The sequence below is a fragment of the Metarhizium brunneum genome, chromosome 6 (assembly GCF_013426205.1).
Source record: "Metarhizium brunneum chromosome 6, complete sequence".
In the NCBI taxonomy this organism is placed as follows: domain Eukaryota; kingdom Fungi; phylum Ascomycota; class Sordariomycetes; order Hypocreales; family Clavicipitaceae; genus Metarhizium; species Metarhizium brunneum.
The window spans coordinates 1,753,475-1,777,178 of NC_089427.1; the positions used below are offsets into that span (position 1 = coordinate 1,753,475).

At 52.2% G+C, this 23,704-nt stretch overlaps 5 protein-coding genes across 5 annotated transcripts; all 5 read right to left on the reverse strand.

Moving 5' to 3' along the window:
• Positions 1-888: 888 nt before the first annotated feature.
• Positions 889-1,884, reverse strand: mug80_1 (Meiotically up-regulated 80 protein; the record flags this gene model as incomplete). The annotated part of the gene is made up of 1 exon (XM_014690976.1): positions 889-1,884. One exon carries the CDS (start codon positions 1,882-1,884, stop codon positions 889-891), a length of 996 nt encoding a protein of 331 aa, XP_014546462.1.
• Positions 1,885-10,494: 8,610 nt separating this feature from the next.
• G6M90_00g098860 (uncharacterized protein) lies at positions 10,495-11,166 on the reverse strand (the record flags this gene model as incomplete). Its single annotated transcript, XM_014690975.1, has 2 exons — positions 10,495-11,039; positions 11,094-11,166. 2 exons carry the CDS (start codon positions 11,164-11,166, stop codon positions 10,495-10,497), a joined length of 618 nt encoding a protein of 205 aa, XP_014546461.1.
• A 1,105-nt stretch (positions 11,167-12,271) lies between these two features.
• On the reverse strand, positions 12,272-13,291 carry G6M90_00g098870 (uncharacterized protein; the record flags this gene model as incomplete). Its single annotated transcript, XM_014690974.1, has 1 exon — positions 12,272-13,291. The coding sequence occupies one exon, from the start codon at positions 13,289-13,291 to the stop codon at positions 12,272-12,274; it is 1,020 nt and encodes a 339-aa protein (XP_014546460.1).
• Positions 13,292-14,369: 1,078 nt separating this feature from the next.
• On the reverse strand, positions 14,370-15,992 carry rsc7_1 (Chromatin structure-remodeling complex subunit rsc7; the record flags this gene model as incomplete). The annotated part of the gene is made up of 2 exons (XM_014690973.1): positions 14,370-14,844; positions 14,914-15,992. The coding sequence occupies 2 exons, from the start codon at positions 15,990-15,992 to the stop codon at positions 14,370-14,372; spliced, it is 1,554 nt and encodes a 517-aa protein (XP_014546459.1).
• A 1,032-nt stretch (positions 15,993-17,024) lies between these two features.
• ubr1 (E3 ubiquitin-protein ligase ubr1) lies at positions 17,025-23,546 on the reverse strand (the record flags this gene model as incomplete). The annotated part of the gene is made up of 2 exons (XM_014690972.2): positions 17,025-17,292; positions 17,359-23,546. 2 exons carry the CDS (start codon positions 23,544-23,546, stop codon positions 17,025-17,027), a joined length of 6,456 nt encoding a protein of 2,151 aa, XP_014546458.2.
• Between the last annotated feature and the right edge of the window lie 158 nt (positions 23,547-23,704).

Genomic DNA, 23,704 nt, shown 5'->3' on the forward strand with positions numbered 1-23,704 from the left:
ACTGCATCATGACAGCGTCCATCGCCTGGTAAAAGTGTAACAACACTGTCACAGTTGTGTTGTGATTTGACGCCAGCGCAGAGGCAAAATCGTGTCGTCCACTTCAAAAGCCAGTTGTCTGGTGACAAGTATGTCCTTCGGCGTCGTCAAAACAAATAAAAATAAAAACCCTTGCCGGCGACAGCTATCCCAACGATGACAATTCCATGCCACTCTGATGCCACCTAAATCACAAATTATCATCTGATTTAAACATGATATATCGTCTGATAATGCTGAAAACAGAGCGACTGGCCAATGTCAATCGCGTTGCTCTAAGCTGTCGTGGCCAAATATGGTACCAGGGGAAGGTAAATTTCCTCCCGCAACCAAAATCGCAAGTTGCAAAACACCCATGATAGCCGTGTAAATGTAGAATCTATAGAGGATCAAAGCCCCGTTCCGTAGTGTGTCAAAGCCAAAACGCCGCAATGTGCCGATTAATAACGTGTACCAAGGAAGAATAGTTTGAATCGCCGCATACAACTCGATGAAATTCCACTTCGAAGTCCAAGCGCATACGTGCAATTTGATACAGTTCGTAGCGAAGGTCGTCATACATGGGTCGAGTGTCGATAGCCAGCAATCAACCCAATAAAAAACAAGCCATAGAAGAAAAAATACCACAAGCTGATCGCGTGAAACCTTTTGCGTTTTTTTGTCATGCCGGGGTATCTGGAGAAAAAAGTCGTCCTGAAGAAACGCATAGAAAATTCGTAGCCATTACAAAAACTTCTTCAACATCTGAAGCCCCTCTAGCAATTCTTGGTTGCGAGGGAAATAAAAGCAGTACTGGCCTCTTCGGAGGATCCAGTAGATAAAAACTGAAATTCTTGTTTTGTTTTCGCATCAGCCCACCACCTGTTGGCCATATCCGTGAGACACAAAGTAAGGAGTTTGCTTCATAGGACCAACACAGCCAGGGCAGCTGCATTCGCCAATCCCATGGTCCCACCCGCCGTGATTATAGGAGTAGTGGGAGCTATATGGAGTCTGGCGATGCTGGTAGAAGGAGCTGTGGGCAGGCGGTTGAGGGTACCGACTGCTGTACTGTGCGGCGGCCTGAGCGAACCACTCGTTATAGCGAGCATTGCTAGACGTAGCAGACATAACATACTCGGGAGTGCCGTATCCAGAGTCTGGTGGCGTCAAAGGGGCATTCCACGGGTTATGAGCCCAAGGAGCATCGCGGGAGCGATACGTCTGCTGTTGGGCCTTGATGGCCTGATAACGATCGAACTCGGCAGCCTGTTCTTGCACATAGCGGGAATGCGGCGATTGGCGGCTGCTGTTATATCTTGCAAGCTCGGTGTCGATCGCAGGTACCAGAGAGGCAAGTCGTTCACGGTTTGCCTGGACTGCCTGTCGCTTCTTCATCTGCTGCCACTCGCGCCAGTTGTCTAGCCAAGCCTGATAATCCTTGCTGAGGTCGAGATTGACGTAGAGTCTCCAGCCCATGGCCTGGACCCACTCAAACTCCAAAGTATTCAGTTCCGTCACTGGAATGCCACTGACTTCGGACCAGGATCGATTCTGGAACGTGTTATCATCAAGAAACTTGCTGCCCAAGAGGAGCGAGACAGTCAAGTATCGCCACACTTGGCCTTCAGACACCTTGTAAGGACCCTGCCCTTTAATAGCGTTGATCCGCTTGGCAAGATAGTTCATGCCCAGCAGGATCGTGGTGCTAGGAAGTCGTGTTGAAGTGAGGATTTGGGTGACAAACTTGCGAAACCCCGAAGTGATTGTAGCATCAGGAGTGACAACACGCACAGCCATTTCACTAACGTATTCTGCCATCACGTCGACCTCGTAATCGAGGACGGCACACACGCCACCCGGCATGATGGAAGTATTGAGATGAGAATCCGACTAAGATCAGCAGTGACCTTGGTCGGAAGATTGAGCTTGTCGAGAAGAGACGTGACAAAAGATGGTGACGTCTCCAAAGTGACAAGCCGGGAACAAAATGACGTTAAAAAGAAAGGGAAGAAGGGGGAAGAAACCAGATGATTCTGTTTCAGGACCGGTAAGCCATTTAATGCCTATTCTCTATTGCCGTACTGTGTGACAATGTAGCCTAGACGTTTATGCTGGGAAAATGGTCGAGAAAAGACGCGTTGAAAATGATGTTTGCTGGCGGAACTCGGATCAAACGACTAAGGGAATCGCGATGTTCGAGTGGTGCAAAGGAGATCACACTCTTGTCCACCGTGGCACTCAACGCGAGTCAAAGCGAGGGAAGCGAGGAGCAGAGTGCGAAGCAACCTGTCTCTAAATTGTCAGTAAAAACGTGTTCGTGCTCAGTTTTTTAAACATTGGCCTATGTATGTTCGGGATGTGCGCTTTGAAGTTGGTTGGAGTTTAAACATGTGAGGCGCGGGTGCCGTTCATTCGGGTTCCCAAAAACCCAGCTATTTGACCGATACAGCACAGAGCCGTTCGGTCCGTAGGAGCCGGGAACAACAGTGACCACGCAGATCAGTCTCGTTCAAGTCCATATTTCAATGCCCAAACCAACCAACACAAACACAACACATAGCGTACAGGCCGACCGAACACCAATGCACCAACGCCAGATTTTGTATATCGAAACTCACCTCAAACCGAGCAAGGCTTCGAATAGGTAGAGAGAGTAATGCTGCGGACCCCTAGGGGGTTGTCGGGTTGTTGGAGGCGGCCGAGAGCAAACTGGCCACAACACACACGGTAGGGTTCCCAACAGAGCAGCCGACACAACAAGCCTGAACAGGTTGAAGAAGGCGGCAGGAGGGGCTCGCGCGAAGACCTGAATCCGAGAGTCAACGAACGGTGACGGGGTTCGTGACGAGGTTGTCGAAGAATCGGCGGATTCGGGATGTCGTGGAGGAGTGAGAGCGGGAGTAGAGGAAAGGGTGAAGGATAGAGAGAGAAAGAGAGGTCGAAGAGAAGAGGAAGAAAGGATAATGGATGGGGCGTGATAAAGTGTGGACGGTTGGTGTGGTGGCGCATAATAGAACATTGAATGAATGGCCAGGCTGCTCATGCTCCAGTCCGGCACCTGGGAGGCAGGAGCTGGTTGGTGTGGTGTGTGGTTGGTGTGGTGTGGTGTGTTGTAGCGTGTTGTAGCGTGGGCGTCCCGTAATGAACACTGGGGCTGGGGCTCCCTACTCCGTGCTCTCTAATACCTCCATATACTCCGTACATTTGAGGTACGTACTATGTACATACAATACACACACAAATCATCGGACCAGGGCCAATCCGGACACATCACTTGAGCCAGCAGGCCGGGTTCACGGGTACATGCCAGTCCCAGAAAAAAAAAAAAGATTCAAAGGAACCACAGAGGCCACCCTGCTCTGCAGCCGGCGTGGATAGCGGCTACCACGGGCGGCAGGGCCGGGTGTCTGGCCATGATGTTCAACATTTGAAGTGTCAGGACGAGAAAAAAAAAAATCCTTGGATGGGTGGCATGGCACTCAGCGGGTACAAAGCCGGATCAGCGTGGCGTTGAAGAAGTAGCATGTACCGCCAAAGTTTACGCCTTTTTTTTTTCTTGTCCCTCACTCTTTACACCCGTTGCCCCTATTGCAAGTACGGAGTACTACTCCGTACTAGCCGTCAACGTCCGGAGGGCCTTCCCTCTTTTTTTTTGTACTGGTCACATTGTGCCTTCCTGTTTTTCCTCTTCTCCTTGGTCAGTGGCTGGGCCACTTTTGGCTCCTGCTAGGCGGATGAATGTATTTGGCGCAAATGGGGAGACTAGGGAGGAGCGCAAGCTCCACCAGACATGTACTCCGTACCTTTGCAGGCGCTGATTCGCCCAAGGGGAGTGGAATGCTTGTCTGAAAGGGCCAGGCAGGTCATGGTGATTGAGAGCTTGGTTGCTTGGCTTGGCTACAGCTGTGGCCTGCAGGCTGCAAGCGGCACACTCACCACCAGGCTAGAGCCGCAGCACCTGAGGAAGGAACGCTGGAGGGTGTTGGGGTTGGGATTGGGTGTGCGCATTTCTGGGTGGGCTGCAGACTTGGGGGCTTGTGGACTTGTGGATGCGTCAGCGGGCATGTTGCGGTGATTCAAAGACTCAGGGGGCCAGGGTCAACGTGGAGTCGCCACTGACTGGCGTTCGGCCAGACATGGCATTCGACCTTGTTACAGGTACTCGGACGGTTCTCATGCCGGCCACCTCCATTGACCCCAGGACCCCGAGTCGAGTCAACAGGTCTCGAGCGCTGTCTTTCTGCGTCTGCGTCTTCGTCCATGTCTGCCACTGCTGATCCCCAATACGGTGCACGGGATACGCGGCGCGGAGTACGGAACACTGCAAGTAACAATACTGCACCGAAGTGCGGAGTCCTATGGTACAAAATAGGGCCAAGGGAACGGGAACTAGGTACTAAGTACTGGAAAATTGGGGGGGCGTTCACTAACGTTCGGTATGGCTTTTATATGCTCCGTAAGTACCCCATACCTTGTTGTCGATTTTCTCCTGTCGTCCCGCAGGGGCCACTATCAGACTTTTCATCATCTGAATTCTCGAGTTTTTCAGGCTCCGCCGAGACTCAGCCCAGATACGTCGAGTAAACACTGGCTCTTTCGACAGCCACCGATATTTTTTTCTGTCCGCGCTTGCGTCGTCCGTAGGTGCACAAAATTACCGCCACCCTTGCCTCCTTGCCCCCATCACTGGCCTGTATGACACAAATCACCCCAGGCAGCCAGCCAAAGGATGGGTAGCGAGGACGCTTTGACACCCGGCCGGCGAGAGTGTCGTTTTTTCTTATTTCCTTTTTACATTACCGTACCAAATACTGAAGACGTCCGAGCCGCCTCGCCGCAGCATGCAGCACCACCGGGGTACCAGTGACGAAGTCAAAGGGTCATGGCGAGGACCGCATTTGACATGCGTTCTCGTGAACTTTGCCACCATTTGCCTTGCCTCTGTCAGAGCTTAATATTCCATGTCCTCCGGACGGACGCACTAGGCATGCAATTATACGCTATTTGCGTGTATGTATTTTACGAAGGTCGGCTGCCACGTTCAAAGACGCCGGGGTCGCCTGATGTGATGCAGGCGAACGGAGCTATGGAGCGGTACGAGATGACCTTGCCGAAGAACGACCCAGGTTGCCAGGCAAAGGCCAGGCATCGAGTGCGTGGTGCATGCTGTTCACCATGTGCCCCGTAGCGCTGCGTACATACATACGTATTCCAGTCTGATCTCTTGGCCTCGTTGCCTGGCTGTTTACTCGGTATTGTTTTTGTGCTAGGTATCGCTGGATTGCTGGTGTCTAGCGTCTAGCGTCTACGGAGGTCCTCCAAAAGAAGCACATGAACCCACACCAAATACCACACTTCAGACACAATCACACAAATCCGCAGGAAACGATGCCATGCTCCACGCCGTTTGTTCTGATGGGCTCGTCACCACTTCCTTGCCGGCCGGGCCATTTCTGTATTGTTCCAGAACGAGCCGTCTGTGGGAAAGTAAAATTATTCGAGTCGATCATCAGCGTGGGAACCGCGGAGCCAAGTGCAGAGCTTCGCAGCGATTCTTTTTTTATTTCCTCGGCTTACCCTTCTAAGGTAAGCTCATCCAAGAATCATGTTGACTACCTAGGAACTACTACTGGATCATGACCAAACGGTAGCCCTTTTTTTAACAGGACAGGCGCGGGTAGTAGCTGATACCAACACAAGTTCCTCTCCCCAGCAGCCATCTCCATGGAACCTTGGAGCCGCGTTTCGTGGGTGTCGGACGTCTGGCGGGCGATGTACCGATGACTCGACCCTATTATTACTCCATACATCTGAAATTGTTGGAGTCCCCCGACGAGCTAGCACATCGCGCGTGGCAGTGTTGGATAATACTAGAACCAGCACGAATGTACTCGATAGGACCACCCGCAATCCCTAGATGGACTCGGTGGTGACGTATGCCCAGCAACAAAGGGCATGGAACGCAGTAGTGAATCATTCTTGTACGGAGTACTCGGTACGGAGAACCCCAATTTGCTTCACACCGTACGGAGTATGGACCATCAGACTCGCCCGCGTTGTGCGATTTGCTCCTTGGCAGTCTCGCACATCCTTTTTCTGACCGCCGTGAGGGCATGAGCAAAAGCCACACCTGCGGATTCAATGCCAGTGCTAGATGGGTACGCCTCCCACGCCTACGGAGTAATGCAACTACTCGTAACACTTTACTGTATCGCGCTCTCTTGTAAGGAGAGATCACCGGGCCGGCGGCAAAGTCAATGCGTGGCGACGACAGAGCAGTGGTGCCTGCCTGCCGTCTAAAGCCATGATGAAGCCCACCCAGGCCATGACTAGTAATTATGTCGACTACAATGTACATACGGAGTACAGTATGTGCATCCTCGGATAAACGATGCGGCCTGCGTGTTGCACATCATTGTGCCAAAGACCCCAGCGAGGTGGAAAGGGGAGACAAGGTTGGAGCCAGGCAAGGTGCACCGCCATCAATCTTGAAGCACGGAAGATGGGGGAGAGAAATGCCTCAGATCCACCAGATGATGTCCTGGAGAAGATTGGCTCACCACGGGCCCTCGGCGGCTCCAAGGACAAATGTCGGGGTTCAAATTTAAAGGCATGACTGAAGGAGTGATTTGGTATGTACTATTCGCCAGACATTGGTTGCATACTGTACAAAACGACGGCGTATCGAATATGCCTACCCAGCCAGCCCAGGTACTTGGTAGACGACTATGAAATTGTGGAATACGGCGCCTGGCCCGGGCACTGTTGTGTTTCTGCATACATACACAGATGCAGCACTCCGTACTAACAAGGACCATGTTTTACACAAAAATTAATTCATGGCAGTAGCGGGACCAAATCTCCATTTATCCAGGGTTCAGCAACGCCGACTCTCTCTAAACCCGAGGAAGACGATGTTAAATATGGCGAGGCTCACAGAAACCAGCGGGGATACAAGCCGAGGCCCTTTTCTTCACAAGAGTTGTTGCTGTTGGACATGCGTAGGAACGTGAGTGGCTGAAGAGCGTGATCCACGACAGTCACTTGACACATGAAAATTACCGGCGCAACCAAGTACGTACGGAGTAGGGGTTTGACACTTTCCTTTCCTTTGTTGAAGACGGTGAAGTGAATGCCCCGGTATCTCGTTGTCCCAGTCCGCTTGTCATTGTGTGTGTCAAGGGTACCTTGGTATAGGTGCGGCATTGTTAGGACATGTTGGGACGGCCGCTAACGAGGTCAGCTGGCTTCAATTACAAACACCAAGTACGCAGTGGACGGCAGAAGGCGAGGAATGCCAAAAGTCGCCAGGCATTCCCCGACATGAAACTTTGACGATTGTGCCTTTTTTTTTGCACGTGTTGCGTATGTATTGCCGGGTGCATTTTTGGCCCGAAACCAACAACTTCATGGCATTCATTCATTCTGTACAATGTCTATACTCGGTATGTACGGAGTGCAAATGCTCATTATCGCCAGTCAGTCAACACCGACGGCGTGTGTACAAGCGTCCGGCACAGAATTATCCAGGAGTCAGCCAATCAGCGCTGCATCGTTGCCAAATATGCTGACTTGGGGTGTGTGTTTAGGAAGCACCCACAGCGTTGGGACCTTCAACCCATTTTTGATGACGAGACAGACAATGACGACTGAAATGGCCCATGCAGGGCAGCAGGGTTCCGCCACGCGTCTTTGATATTTCTCAGTACGGAGTAAAAATAGTAATTATCGTCTTGGAGATCATTAATCACCCATCACATATTCATATTGCGGACACGGCGGGCGAGATGACGACCTACGGGGCGTGTTTGGTCGGCAGAAGATTGCCATTCTGGAATCAGGGTCACGATCCACGCTTGTTAATGAAGATCAGTCGTCGCCTCTTGTTGTTGGCCGTTCACGGCGCGCTCCAGTCACCAAACTTCAGGGTCCTTCAGCCCGCTGGACCTGCTGCTTCGCTTTCATTGTCTTTCCGTCTGTGTGTGTGGGTTGCGTGTGCATTGGTTGGTCAGCTTCGAGGAGGACACAAGAGACCAAAAATACCCCAGGAAGACGAGTCCGACTCGGCGCTGGTGCTGCACACGGTGGCTGGTGACGGGAAGCCAGTCAGACTCACTCACCCTGTTGTGTCGCCTTGGGTCCGTCCGGTTCAATGTTCGATGTTCCGGGTGGGCCAAACGTCGAAGCTAGCAACAAACCGCTGGCAAGCAAGACGTTGGCAATGCGTCTTGACGAAGCCGCCAAGTTCTGCAGGTCCTCCAGGGGATGCCATGTTTGTGTGGGGAAGTGATGGGAAACAGCGACGCCTCAAGCGCCCACCGCAAGATTCTGTTGGTGCTGGCCGTGGACAATTGCCGAGGATAACATAACGTGGGCGCGCTGCTCAGCATTTTATATTTAGTACGTGACCCTGGAGTCTCCAGCAGGGGAAAATGGGATAGAATGGCCGTTGGTCATGGAGCTGACCGAGGCTGGCTGAAGCCCGGGCGGCATGGCGATATGGTCAACACGCCGTGCCGTCTGACTGACGATTTGACGACTTGAAGCACTTCCGGCGTCATGTTGCCTCAAGAGGGGCTGGGGCTGGCATGCCCTCGCGGCGGAGTCGTGATGAGGGGCGGCGTGCAACCTGACATGCACAGGTTGTGATGGGAACGGCGTCCTTGGAAAGGCCATCAATGGCTTTGTCCAGCCGACAGCCTACTGTTACGGAGTACGGAGTACCGACGGGGTGCATTGTGACGGCAAAAGGCGGGGAGGGTGAACATTGAAGTGATGGCTTTCACGGTGACGAAGAAACCAGTGACAGCCGGAGGGTGTAGGGTCAACGGTTTGTTGCAAGGTGCCGTATTCCGTTAATACCCTTTGTCGGTAATATAATGCGTTTCTGGGGCGAATCATTCCCGAGCACGGCACCGCCCAGCATCTTGGTCCCGGGTAGTTGCCAACTCCCCACGCATTCGCAGCAACCTCCATGGCGGATATACCCTCGGTGCAGGCAGATGCAAAATATGTATGTCCATACACACCAACCGGCTCTCGCCGACGCTCCCGGCTGAAGAACATAAGAGGAGAAGAAAAAAGTAGACGACAGTCCACAGTACAAGACGTGTTGCTCCCGTGCCAGAGAACACAATGCGTAGATGACAATTTCTGCACCATCAGCAGGGTAGCGTCGGTGCTCTCATTTCTCCACCGGCGGCTGCAGCATCCCACGAGTCTCGCACAGCTCTCCCAAGGCACGAACTCGGCTGTCGTCTGTCAAGGCTCCTCTGTGCAACGAGACCCCTTTTGGCCACGCTGATCCGGGGGTACGGTAGCCCGAACACCAGACACGTCCTCCGTACAACATAGCTCCCATTCGAAAGGCCAAGAAGACATCCATCCATCCATCCATCCATGTGACGATACCAGACATCTGGCGATATACTTCAAAGAGTCCTTACGGAGTACATACATTACCAGGAGTGACCCCCGCTTCTTGCTACTGTCCGCGGCAGAACCTTTCATCATCACCCCTCCCCGCACGAAAAGAAAAAGGGAGCCAAGAAAGAAGCCCGTTTTGTCTTGGGTTTTTTTTTCAGCAGGGTAGCAGCAGGCGGTACAGTCCCCTTTGAGCCATTCCAAGAAAGGAACCCCAAGGCACAAAGCATGCATGGAGCTTTGGCTGTCTTGTGCCGAATGGTCCTCGGCGGTGCGGGGGCTGCATGACGATGAACATTGAAGACATGGAAGCCGCTTGAGGGTGTGGGGGGAGGATGACGGGCTATCTTTCTCTCATTCACGTTGTCCAATGTCCTTTTTCTCTTTTTCCTTCTGTTTAGCCGGTCCGGAAGACCGGAGAGACATTCACATGGTACGAGAGAGCGTGGGAGGCGGGGGGCATACCCATTGGTAATACGGAGCAGGTTGTATGTTGGAAAATGGCTCGTTGGGTTGTGCATGACCATACTGACTGCATGGGTGGGGAGGATTGGGCTGCTTTTCCGGGGTACTAGATGGGAAGGAAGGTTTTGATACTTTTTTTTTTTTGCCATCGAAAAGGGCCTCGGAGGGGTGGATTTGGCCGTAGGTGGAATTGTGGCGTGGTGAGTCCTTTTTTTCTTTGTTTCTGGTTTTCTTGGAATCGGAATCGTCGTGGTGATGGGTGTAGGGTCATGTCTTGGGCGAGAAAGACGAATGGGCTCAAGTTTTTTTTATTAATTTTCGGTTGTTTCGCTCTGTAGTCAAATGAAATTATACGCATGATACAAGTATCGTGCAAGCGTAAAATTCAAGTTTTTTTATATTTCGTTTTTTATGCGTAGCCGTAAATACTCCAAGCACTTGAACAAATTACTGCCGAGTCTAAATAGCAATCAACCGCCGAGTAGAACCTGACTTGTACATTTCTCCCCCAGATGGCATCTGCGGATGATTAAGATTGGTTGCAAAACCACAAGCTGTACACGCTTGCTCACGCCTTGACATCACCTAGTCTTCTTCGTTGACGCATTCCTCCTCCTCGGGCTCAGCACGAGCGTCTAGTCCAGAGGCCTTGGCCTCCCGGGCTTCCTCTTCCTCCTCCTCCTTTTCAAAGTCCTCAAGGCCATTGGCCGTGGTGGCTCGCTTGGCGTTTGTCCTTGCCTCCTCCTCCTCCTCTTCCTTTTCAAAGTCCTCAAGATCACGGGTGCTGATACCAGCCGCAGCATCCTCTGCCTCCTCCTCCTTTTCAAAATCTTCAAGATCACGGGTGCCGAAACCGGCAGCGGCATCCTCTGCCTCCTCCTCCTTTTCAAAGTCCTGGAGCGCGCCGAGCCTAACGGCTCTCTTGGCCGCAGTCCGAGCAGCCTCCTCCTCCTCCTCCTCCTCCTTCCTCTCAAAGTCCTCAAGCGGCTCATCAGCAGCCCGAGCACCGAGGTTGATGGCATCGCCAGCAACGCCGCTTGCCGTGTCAACGACTCCCTGAACGGCGCCGGTAAAGGCGTCTAAGATGCCCGCCCGGGCAGCCACGCTACCAGTGCTAGATTCGCCTACATCTTGAGAGGTTGTGAGTTATGTACACTGGCATTGTATCAGGCAAGTAAACGTACCGCGGCGAAGAGTGCCGGCTGGGGCGGCTGAGACCGATGCCACGGCCAGGAGAATAACAGAAAAGGACTTCATGGTGACTGCGTGTAAAGAAGTAATGAAGAAAGGAGAAAAACGTAGTAGGTAGTATAAAAGAGAATCAGAGGACCGGCCCAGGGAAGAAGGAGGAAAAAGACTTGGATCAAGCAGCCATCGAGGTAGCGGGATACAATGTCTTATATGCCTGAGCTGTCAGAGTTACAACGAACGTAGTGAATCTGAGACGACTCGTCCGGCCCAAGAACCATCTTTCCAGTGATGACATGCCGTGAGGCCTGAAGCCTAGCATACTCGGATTTGTCCATCTCGAACGTTCATAGTCGGGCCCTTGAAACGCTGACGTGACCGTAGCATTTGCGGCCGTGGGAGAGGGTTCGCCGGGAGCGATTCTCAAACCCCGGGTTTCTGCTTCATGTTTTGAAATGGAGGTGGACAGCCACCCTCGGGAGCGTCTTCGGCGGTGGGCTCTGCACAAAGATGAAGATGGATCGTCGGGCGGGAGATGTCTGTTTCGATGCGGGAGGCGGGCTGAGCGTGTGCTCAAACGGGTTGTGTGAGAGAAGTGGTTCGTCAAAGATCCGGGGTTGGTGTGGATGGCGATTTGCGGTGGATGGCGATGATGATGTGAGAGGGTTGATTGGGATGAGAGCTTGCTCAACCTACGGCTACTCATTTACACATCATGTTAAACCATTATTATTTTTTCCAAAAAAAAAAAAGAAAAGAAGAAAGAAAAGACAACAATTCATTGTGAAAATTCATCATCATCATCTCGGCAGAGCCACGCAATGAGAGTGGATCATCGCGGGGGTCAGTGCGCAAGGGGCGTTTCGGACACCATTCAACGACGACGCTCACTCTCCTCCGCAAGAGCCCTCTCACAAGCCAAGAAGAGCGAGGGGACATTTCCTGCCGTGCACGTCATGTTGAGCATGGGCATGGGCATGTAGAGACTGGTGTGTCGGGTCGTGCAAGCACGTCTTGAACTCTTGTGTCTCTCGCTCACCATGACGATGAGGTAGAATGTCGATATATTCATCCACCCGATTTGCCCACCACCAAGGCATACATTACTCATCGCCATCGTAGTTGGCATCATGGTACATCATGTAAAATGGCCCTTTCATCCACAACCTTCTTCTCAGTCCTTCTCCCTCCGTTTAAGAATCCCAATATACGCCTCCGTGTCAAAACTCCAGCTCAACTCGAACGAGTCACCAACATGAGGTACGTCCTCCCCCCTGAACTGGTACCAATCCCCGAGACTTAGGCTTATGTTGTCAATAAAGTAGGACGACTCCCCAGCACTCCACTGGGGCACCTCGACGTACTCGGCGTCCATGTCGTAAAAGACCTGGCCGCGCGTGTCCTCGAGCAGCGGCCCCTTTGGCACGGGAGCGCCGCGGTCAATCAGCCAAATGAAGAAGCCGACTTCCGTCAGCACAGCCCGCAGTATCAGGCGAGCGATGAAGCCGCGCGGGCTCGCCTCCCTCATAAGCTCGTCAGGACTCCCGGGCCAGTTTTCGTTCCAGCGCGCGTCGAACTCCAGGGCAAAATGCTGGACAGACGTCCGCTGCGCGTCCTCGGGCCCAAGTCCCCGACGCCCGCAGACGGGATGCTCAAAGGCCCGCAGGGTCGAAGGATGCGGCAGGATAAAGCCCGTGTCCCAGCCCTGGACATGGAAGCAAAAGAGGTCTCTGTGCGGCTGGACCATGAGATTCCACGCCGTGCCGCCCTGTCGTACCGTTGCGAAGGCCGGCCGGCGGCACCCGATCCTTTCCCGGCGAAGAAGCGAGTAGTGCTCCGTCTTGTGCTCGCGGTCTGATTTGGAGCGCCTCTCTATGACGTATCTTGATTCTCGGCAGGCTGTCCAGAGGCCGGCATCCCAGTAGTACACGGAGCCCTTGCCGGGCATGACGGAGGAGTTGCTCTGCAGGCGACCTATGTTCAAGACAACATCTCGTCTAGCGGAACTGCTTCCTCCAGGCTGGCCGTCTACGCCGACGTATAGGCTCGGGTCCATACTGTCCTTGTTTCCTTCGCCGTCGAGGAAGAAGTGGTGCAGACCGCCGGCGTGCCGGGGTCGAAGCGCAAGCTGCCAGATGTGAAGCCGGAGCTCACAGGGAAGTCGGGCAAAGGCGTGGAAAGTTGACGGAGCCATTTTGTTCACAGCTCTCAAATCAAACTCGTGATAATAATCAAGTGAAAGTTTTCGATGACAATGTTCAACAAGATACAAAGACAGAATGGAAAAGGAGAATAGGCAGAACAGGACAGGACAGGACAGGACAGGCTATTTACAAGAAGCAAATCTTACACGCCCAATGCTGCTACTTTTAGTTTGGATTCTTCATAACAGAGCTAAACACAACCTCGAGCAACTAAGAAACTCATTCATCTGGCTATTGTAGCAAGTGCGTTTACAGGCGCAGCACTAGGGTCGACCATCAAGGCATCATGTACGGTGCATCTGTTTTTAATCTTTGACGGTGTCGTGCATGTATTTCTACAAAGATGAACCGTCCCAGTTCTAGTGACCCCGGCCGTGCCACACGGAGTCATCTGTTTATTCTTGAGCTATTTAAAATAGCCTTGGCCACTCGCTACCTGCCCAAGCTAATATATGCACCAGTTCTTTAGACCGAATGGACTTACAAAAAAAAAACTCAAAAGGCGGTTGAGTCGTAGCACAACACACATTACTTCCCGAGGGGGTGCTAATGAACCACCACATAATATAAGCTTAGTATAACCTTGGCCCCTATCCGAAAGTCTATATTGCGCCCCAGCTTCTCAAATTCTACTCCCACGAGAGACCCGCCGCATAAGGAGCGTATCTCCCAGAGGTCAAGGTGAGAGAGTTGATAAGCGTCGGGAGGGAAAGAACAGGACACAAGCAGAGAGTGAAGGAGGAGGCCAAAGACCAGAGTTGGAGGTTCGGCTCGCCGTCTCGTGATATGCTGGCGATGAGCTGCAAGGGTAGGCCACGCAAGACGATTACGTTGGTGTTAGCCATGTGTAAACCATCGCAGCGATCGAGCCATAAGCTGGACAAGCACATACTGGCAGCTGTTTAGACGCAGACGAGAACAAATTATCATTAGACTTGGTCCGCAGCTTCCATACGCCCAACGCCCCCTCCTTGACTAAGAACTCCTATTATACAATGCAAACACATTCACTTCCATTCCATCCATACGCCCATCACATCAAACGACTCCCCTGAAATGCACGCCACCCTACGACATGCTATACGGTACTATCGCTTTATCAATAATGGGGTCCCGGCGCGACATCTTCTCCTTCTCCGTGCCCCAGCGCGACTGGAAGTCGACCTCTGCCTCGAGTGCCTCGTCAAACGCCTTTCGACACTCGGCCGGCAACAGGTCCTTGATCTCGTCTGACACGGACACCAGCCCGTTGAACGAAGCGACAAATTCCGCTGGCATCTCGCTGTTTGGTCGGACAGAAGCGTCGTTTCGCGGCGCGCCCTCGCAGTATGTGTCCATGACGAGGAAATTCCTGGCCATTCTGAGCGGCACCGGTGGGAACTTGACGCTTCCTTTGCTGGCTGCCTCTTCGTCGGGGCTCACTTGCTCGATTCGCACACGGGTGGGCTGCATTATGGCCGGGTATTGCAGCATGTTGGTGTGAATGTCGTAGACGCCGGCATTGTTGAACTTGCGAATCGCATTGATTCCGGCGTTGAATATGCTACACCATGTCAGCAGTGTTTTCAATATAGAAGAGAAAAAAAATCCAAGGGCAGTCAACTTCACATACCTAGCTTCTCGTGCATGCTCCAGCATCCAATTCTGGTCATTGACGTTGACCTTGCGCTTCTTGTATTCGGGCTTTCCATTGGGCACCGGCACAGACGGCACATTGGTATGATACACAGCACTGGCGCCGTGCCAGGCAACGTACTGGTTCTTGTTGTACTCGCCGGGCACAAAGTGGTCATCGGGGTCAGCAAGCTGGCCCTCAACAGCACCTTCTTCCCGCAGCTGAGCAACATTGTAATCGTCAATGATGCGCTTACCGCCAATAATGATCCTCGCGCCAAACTCCCTAAAGACTGACCGGGCCGTAACAACACCTATGGATCGGCCCTTGTAAGAATGTGGGATAATGTCTCGCTCAATCATGTCTCGCTTCTCGTCGTCGTCGACGATAATCTTGTGCAGCTTTCGGTGCTTCGTGAAGAACAGGTAGCTGTCTCGGAAACCAACACAACGAGCAGGCTCCGTCGACAACATGTAAAGTCGATTTCCACGTCCCAGGACGGTAAAGGTACGACAGCGATAGTCGCGACCGCCTTCCAGGTTCCCCAGCTTGTCGACCTTGGTCTCGCCCTCAGGATCTTCGGGTAGCACGCACTCGTCATTAACAATCTCGGCCACGGTACCTTCGGCGTCGATGACCTGTTCGGCCTTTGGCGCCGCTGGGCCTCCCTTGCGACCACCTCGACCTCTCCACCCCCCGCGACCACGACGTCGCGGCGTATCCTCCGTCACGGTAATCATGGGGTCCCAGTCGGGCGGCTTGTTCTTTGGCGGTCGACCCAACCGCTTTCTTCGAATCACAGGCTGAGGCGGCGGACTGGGTTCCTTGGCCTCGTCGCCCTCTTCCTCTCCTTCTTTCGTAGCGGCCGCTTCTTCGTGGTCCGACGCGAGCCTGGTTTCCTCTTGGTCATCGTCGTCGTCGTCTTGCGCAGGCGGCTCCTCGTGCTCAGAGCCTTCGTCAGCCACAGCCGCATCAACCATGGGCTCGTCCTCGGCATCGGCAAAACCCTTGGGCGTGCTCTCTGCAGTGTTTAAACTACGCGTTAGTCTTAAACGAATCCTGGTTCTGGGTGCCATGATTGTGCTGGCGAGCCTCTGTGCCAGTCAAGGACACGAGATGAGAGGCCAACGCGGAGAGGGGAAGGGAAAGGGCAACAAAGGACGGCAGGCATCAAAGAGAGAGAGAGAGAGAGAGAGAAGGCGCACAGAGCACAACGCAAGTGTAATGCGCGCGATCAATGCGCTTCCCTTGCACAAAGACAATGCCGTGTGCGGTTGTGGGTGATGCTGCTTGCGCTCGCTCCATGTAGGGAAAAAAAGATGGAGAAAAGGCCAAGAGAGAAAAGTGCATACCCAGCGCTGCCGATGCCTTCCTAGCAGCTGCGCGACTAGACCGTCGCCCCATCTTGCCAATTCACAGCCCGATATCTCACAGTCTTGGTCCGCTCGTAGGTGTAGGATGGAGTACGCGCGCCAAAGAAAGGTGCCCCAAGCAGGATCAGCTGTAGAAGTTGATGATGAGACCTGGTCTGGATACAACGACAGGTTGACGCTCTGCCCGCGATCCAAGGTCGATTTTGACACACGGCACGGTTGGGACTTGGGACGCGCCTTGTCGGATTGCGTGCCTTTGATTGGCCTCTTGATGAGCCTCACCGGAGTGTGTGGATGAAGGCGCACTGTACCAACAGCACCGTGCCGGGTGGCCCCTTCCCGGTTTGGCGGGAGACGAGGCTCTCCCGTTTTCTGCCACTCAATAATAACAGCTTCACATTTCCATGCGTCGCCATGGTTCGAGCAGTGGGAAACCAAATGTACACTAGTAGCGCATGCATGCATTCATATAGCCCACCCAGTGCAGCTGCCGTATTAATTTGCCTAGCAACTCAAAACATCGCACCGAGTAACTAGTTAGTACACAGACGGACACCCAAGCACTCTAGACCCATGCTCTCTGTTCTAACACATCAGACAAAAGCTCTCATCACTCCCCCTGTCCAATAAACTGTAGTACAGTTATATAGAAGAAAAAAAAAATAACTCGAAACTCCGTTTGCCTTTCCAGAATTCCATCATTCATCTATGAAGCCGTGTATCCCTTCTCCCTCGTTACAAAGTATCCCAACCTCCATTATTTATCTCGGCCTCCAGTTTGCGGCTAATCAGACTTGGCACGCCGTGGTTCAGTACTGTATTTCGTATCATGGAGTCATATCTCTTCTGGTTCAAGAAGAGCTGTCGGCCGTGACGAAGCTGAGGATCCGTCTCGCCGTATTTATCGATATAAGGTGCCGGGGCGTAAGACCCAGACTGTCGAAAAAGGTACACTATTGAGCATTTTCGTACATTCAAGTATACTCCGATATTCTTTTGGCACCTTATTTTTCAAGTGTTAGCCTACCGCACGTATCATGGCTGTCAAATAGGTAGGTCCCGAGCTTACTTGCGCATATGCTGTTGAGCACCACCAATTCTCGTCGTCTCCCGACCGACAGTCTCCGGCTTTTGGCAACAGTTGCTCTGACTGCAAAAGATTTCACCGCAGAACAAGCAAATGACCGGATCTGTGAGGTCTTTACCGGTAGATGGACACCTTCTCCTGATCGACTCTTCAATTAGTGTGTCGTAAGTCTTCGGGAGACCAATCAGTTCGAAAATGCCTGGATGGCTGACCAGGGCAGATTGGCTCATGTCTCCATAACCATTTGGCCAAACAACCTGGTGCTTGATCCAGCCCGAAACCAGGTCGTACGTTGTCATTGGCCAACCACACGTAAAGGCGTTTTCCGTCATAGAGGCACACATTTCATCAAAACTGGGTAGGCGAAGAGCATCTGTGAGGCGATCAAGCTCGTCCGAATCCGCATCCTGACTTGACGAGATGTGGCTGTTGAAGTCGACACCGTACTTGACGTACAAGAACACGACACTTTTCCGCAAAAAGGTCAACGCATACTTCTTCACAAAAGTGTACCAGCTTTCCAAAGTATCCACGCCTGGCTGTTGGAAACCCTTATTCTCCCCCTCATTGTCGCTGGTCTTGCCAAAGTTGGCCACCTCGAGTTCCATTCCGCATTTGGTGATTGCAAGCGCAAAGCTGGCAAAGTTGATCATGGCCGGATCCTGTGATTGCTTGCCAGCAAGGCCTTCTATCCACATGCTGAATGGAACGTTGCGCCCCATGTGAAACACAACCTTGACAAGTTCAGCCAGATAACACAGCCTGAGCATATGGAAAATTTCGGCGTTGTAGGCCGGTACAAGGCCATATGCGCATTCAACCAGGAAGGTGAATGGATCAAGGCTCAGCAAAGGTGGATAAGCGTCCAAAGGTCGAAGAACCGAAGTAGCTGCCAGCAGGTCCTGGGTTCCAACATATCGACACATAAATAACTGGCAGTGCTGTCTCTCACTGTCATTGGTGAATTCATCTTCAATACGATTGGGAACCCCGTCCGTGTGGCCTGCTCCAACAGCTATGTAGGACGAAGCAGTTTCCGAAAGAACTCGTAAGTGGACGAGTACTTGCTCCGGGATTTTATCCAATAACGTCATGCCTGGTTGGACCTCGACGCCGCGTTGCTGTATTTCCACAGATGATATGGTGAAGCCGATGACTTGAACAAGAGTGTCGCTCGAGTAAAGCTCATCTCCTCCAGTAGCCTTGGCATCGATAGGGTGCCGAGTGTGCAGCCCATTCACTCGTAGAGTATCTCGAAGACGCCGATATGCTGCCTTCAAGTCTCCCAAAATTTGACTGTTGGGGCCAGCAGCCGCCAGAGAGTTACCTGGCTCTGGTATGCCAGCAGTAGAGAATGAGGAGCTCGCCGGGGTTCCAAGCACAGAAGACTGCGAGTCGGGGTCGTCTCTCCCCCATGAAATATCTGCATCCGGGTGCTGGTTTGCCAGAGTTTCAACCAGACTGCCTGGTACACTTGGCGTGTACATGTTCGGTGGGCTGGGTGAGTCGACCTCGGGGGCCTTACCCCCTTGCAGCCAATATGCCGAACCCATCTTCAGGTCAAGGAATTCTCCAAAAGATATTGACGGTTGCAAGTAGCTCGGGTACGATTCTTCCAACCCTTTCCATATGATGGGAAGAAATGCGTTGCCAAGAGCTTTACATAACGGGCACACAAATTCATTGCGCCTCGTGTCCTCGGGATGATGTCTTGCAATTTGATGCGTATGTCGGCGATTCGTTGCCTCGTAATACATTTCAAAGCATCGATAATGCATCATATGCCCACATCCGCTGGCAACCGGGCCAGGTCTGGACAGATTGGCCTTGAACCCTTTGCCAATGGTTTGGCGTTCAGCCAAAAAAGTCTCCCCATTTAAATTGAGCTTCTCAACCATTTTCCGATTCTCATGCGCGATTCCAAACGGCCGAATGTCTTCGGCAGATCGATCGAGGTTGCAAGGGGTTTGTGAGGCTTCTCTTACCAACTCGGGGTCTTGAAAGTCAGTTTGGCGGAGCACGCGGCTTTCATTGAGAAGGGCAAATGTGCCATAAAGCCTTCTATCATCTGCGTCCTCCTGGCACAAGATACAAGTCCCTGTTGGATACTTCCAATTATGCTTTCGGTCCTCAGATTGGCCCATTTCGTCCTCATCTTCATCCAAGTCAGAGCCCCAGTCAATTCCACCTTGGTTCTCCAGAAAATTTTTCTGCTGTTGTTGGAACTGTGCCATGACCTTGGCCTGACGGTTCAAGGCAGCCTTTTTCCGCCTTTCCCGCTCCTCTTCAGCAGAGTTGTTGGCCGGAGAGGCGGTGTCAACACGGTCTACCGAGATGCCAAGATTCACAAAAGAAATCTCGAATGCTTGCGGCCGCTTTTGCCTCAGTCTCCTCAAGACCAGAGCAATCTTGGGATGAACTGCTTTGAACTCGTCCTTGTTTGACATCAAAGTCAATAGTGAGACAATGGTTCGGGAATTGTTCGCTTCTGGCATGAAATTGCTGCGAGCCATGGTGGTGAGAGCAATTTGGACAAATGAGTTTGGCGGCTGTCCAATTGCTTCCGATTCATGGGACTTGTCCTCGAGAATGGCAATGAGAATCAGATGGAGGACGACTTGCAAGAACGTCTCTAACCGAGTAAATGGTACAGAAGGTGTAAATTTTTGGGCAACAAGAGGATACAAGAGTGAGTAGTAGATAATTTGGGCAAACATGCCAGTGCTGGTGAACTGCCCCAGGTTTTCAAACAAGCCTGATGGCACAGGCCGGTGCTTGGGTTCATAAACAATCTCTTCAATTGTCTTGCCAGTCTTCTTGGCCATCTTCTTTCGATATGCCATCTCTGACTCCTCTCGCTGATTTTTGTTGTAGTGTGCAATATAAGGATCAATATCTTCGATGAATTCTTGACGCAATTCGAAAGTGCCTACGTCAGAAATGCCTTCGGGGGGTTTGAAAGTCGCCATTTCGTCCAAGACGCGATGGAAGTCCTCTTGTTCTTGATACTTCTCGGGCAACTTGCCACATATCTCGTTGAAGGATAGCGGTTTGAAGCACAAAACATGCGTGATGTCTCGTCGCATGGCGAGAATTCTTGAGTTTGGCTCATCATCAGGAGCAATAAGAGAAGTCCGATCGCTCAAGAGGACAATGAGAAGATGAATCATGTCCTCAACAATGTCAAGATGTTGCGCATCATCCTGAGCTTCAGACTTGAGCTCAAACAACCCCTTCACCCAGCCATCCATACCAAACCGGTCAATGATGGATGCAAGCACGCGGCCTGGATTGCACACAACCATCGCCGTCTGAAGAAGAAAAATGTCTCGATGGTGCGTTACATCCCTCTGCCCTACACCTCGATATGTGCTAGCTTGGTGCCTCAAACTTATGCCATTTCGAACCCACATATTGGCTTTGATCTGCGCCAGCCAAGCACAAACCCGCAGAGGGAAGTCAAAGGCGGCCATAAGGTAGTCCTCGGGGTCATAGTCCTTTCTTGGGATCTGTGGCCGTCCCATCAATCTTGGCTTTGATCTCAGCTCTTGGCCAGTGAAGCTCATCAATGCTCGAATGCTGGATGCAGGCAGTGAGCGACCGCATTCGATGAGCCAAGACAAGGTGTAGTGCAAGGCATGGTGGAAGCTGATGGAATCTTTCTCAACAACAAATTTGACAACTTCGTAGGAAGCATTCTCTGTGTCAAACTCAAAGTCGGTTAGGGTCTTGAATTTCACCTCATCCTTGATCTCCCCTTGCTTGAACCTATGACGTTCTGCGCCTATGGAGTTCAAAATTACAGTCTTTGAGGTAAAACGAATGGCTCTCTGGAGATAGTGAATTTCATCAGGCGGACAGTCTCGGAATGCCTCGGCTAGGATTCTTGCTTGGAGATTGATTTGCCGTGTGACTAACGAAGCTGTTATCCAAGAGTCTGCTTCATACTCGACATGCTCAACCACTGCTCGCACGTTTGGTCCAATGCACTGGTGAAGCTTCACCAAGTCCAAAAACTGCATCAAATATCGAGGCTCGGATCTGACTCGCTCTTGGACGTGAGGAGATCCAAACAGGTATTTCAAGTCTTGGTAGAAATGGTACATTCGGCGATTGGTCACTGACCCGCTTTCGAACGCAAGGACGGCGTCGGGAGAAACATCCCACGGATGGCCAACTTGTCGAGTAGTCAAAAAGGTGTAAAGAATAGCTAGCAGGCTGCTCATGAAGTTTCCTCGCTCCACAACTTCAGCGGTTATCGATGGAGTTGTCAGCATCTGCAGCGACAGGTTGATAATAGAGTGATCCGGTTCCCTATCCCCAACCAGGTACAGTTGCGCTAATATTGTGTAAAGGCTGGCAAATCTCAAAGCCAAAACACGCTTGAATTCCGGCACTGATACCACTGTTGAGATATAAAGCGAGCGAAGGTCGATCCTGACCTTCTTCCACATCCGCAAGTCAAAAAGAAGCAGCCAATCGAGGCGTACACGTTGGAACACGTCTTCAGCCGGGGGCACATTGTCTCGCTGTGTATAGACTTGTGGGGTTTCGATCCAGTACCTACCAGGTCGAGGGGCGGGCCTTTCTGTTTTCCCTGGAGTCTTGGGAATATCAACGTTTGCTTTGGCATAGACTGCGGGTGCAATCAAAGGATCAGCCGTATCGGAATCCGAGGGAGTACCATCCCGTTCTCGCCGTGCTGCCCTTGCTTGAACTGGCGGCGGCGGCGGCGGAGGTGGAGGATAGCCTGCCATTGTGGCCTCGTCTTCTTCCAGCGCCTGATCCGATTGTGACCAGTTCATACCCAGATCGCCAACGTCTCCTCTGGCATCTACCATCATGACATCGTCGTCCTCATCCTCGTCACCGCCCGCTACTGAGCTAGTGGGCGACTGGCCATCGTCATCATTGTCACCCATGTCTGCATCGTCATCCTGGTCCACGTCTTCATCTCCTCCGTCAACATTAATTTCAAGATTGCCACCAGGAGCAGCTGCAGCCTGTAGCGCCCTGATAAAGTGCACGTTGAGGCCGTGTATCCTGGTTTGTGACATTATATTCTGCTCGTCTTCATCTTCGTCGTCAATAACGCCTGATGTGTGAGAAGCGTGGCTTCCCTGACGCCAGGTTTTCATCATCTCGTCGCAGACTGTTCGCCTAAGGATATTGTTGTCGTGCCCAATGGAGCAGCCGGAAATATCGCTCAGCCATTCAACAAGCGTGCCACACATTTGTTCACGGAATGTGTCTCGCGCCGACCTAATTGTAACTGTGACTCTGATAGCCTCCATGATCTTGGCCATTTGAAGCAGCATATCAATGTCGTTTAGATAGATCAAGATACTTCTCCCGACAGCATCAGTTTCCCAAGCATCCTTGGCAGCCTCCCGTCTGGTCTTCCTACATGCCCTAGCAATCTGATCCTGGACTTCTTGGACTGTGTGTTTCTCGTCATTCCACAGGATGAGGGCAAATTCGTCGCAGAATGTGGTCTCAGGACCGTAATAGACAGATGTCAGTCGCGACGCCTCCTCATCTTTCAAGATTGATTCTTTGGTTTTTGCCTGCCTCAGCTGTTCTGGGGAGCAGGAGATGACGTCGCAGATGTAGTCGAACACGCGACCGATGGTCATACGAAGGCTGCTCAGAAGGTCATCTGGCAGCCCGACAGCTTCTTTGCCTTTGCCCTTGGCCTGCCCGGATTTCATGTCCGAATGTATAGTGCAAAACAATGGCGTCTTCCAAGCTTCGTCATCACCACAGTCGCAGCACCCACTGTTCCCAACAGACATTTGTATTCGAACCATGTGACCGGTATGATCTGTTGAGTCGTAGCACCGGACGCAGAGACAACACGTTTCGTCGGTTCCGCACGTCCGGCACATGTAGGTCGCCTCGCCAGGTTTGAAGATGTGTCCGCATCGCTTGCCACGGGCTGCTTCGGTGTATTCGGCGCCTTCGACGGCACCCTGGGCATCACCAAGCTTCAGGCTGTCGGAGGGCTTACCCTCGGGGAAAAGAAGTCGCATGTAGTCTTGATTGCCACCCGCCAGAGACCAAAACAAGCTCGTTAGAAGCTCCCGTGCTGCATCTTCATCGTAACGATTGCAAAACCGGGCAGGCAGGTCCGCCAAAAGCTGGCAGAGCTGCTGCTCCTGCGTAGACATTTCGGGTTCCATTCTCATGAGCTCATGATTTCCGCCGATCCGATCCAGACGGTACGCCCATAGACGTTGTGGAAGAGACGGTCCGGCGGCAAGGTGGGAGAGGTGGATGCTGGCAGCTCGCCAAGGTGCTTGCTGACAGTTATCAAAGATGACGGGTA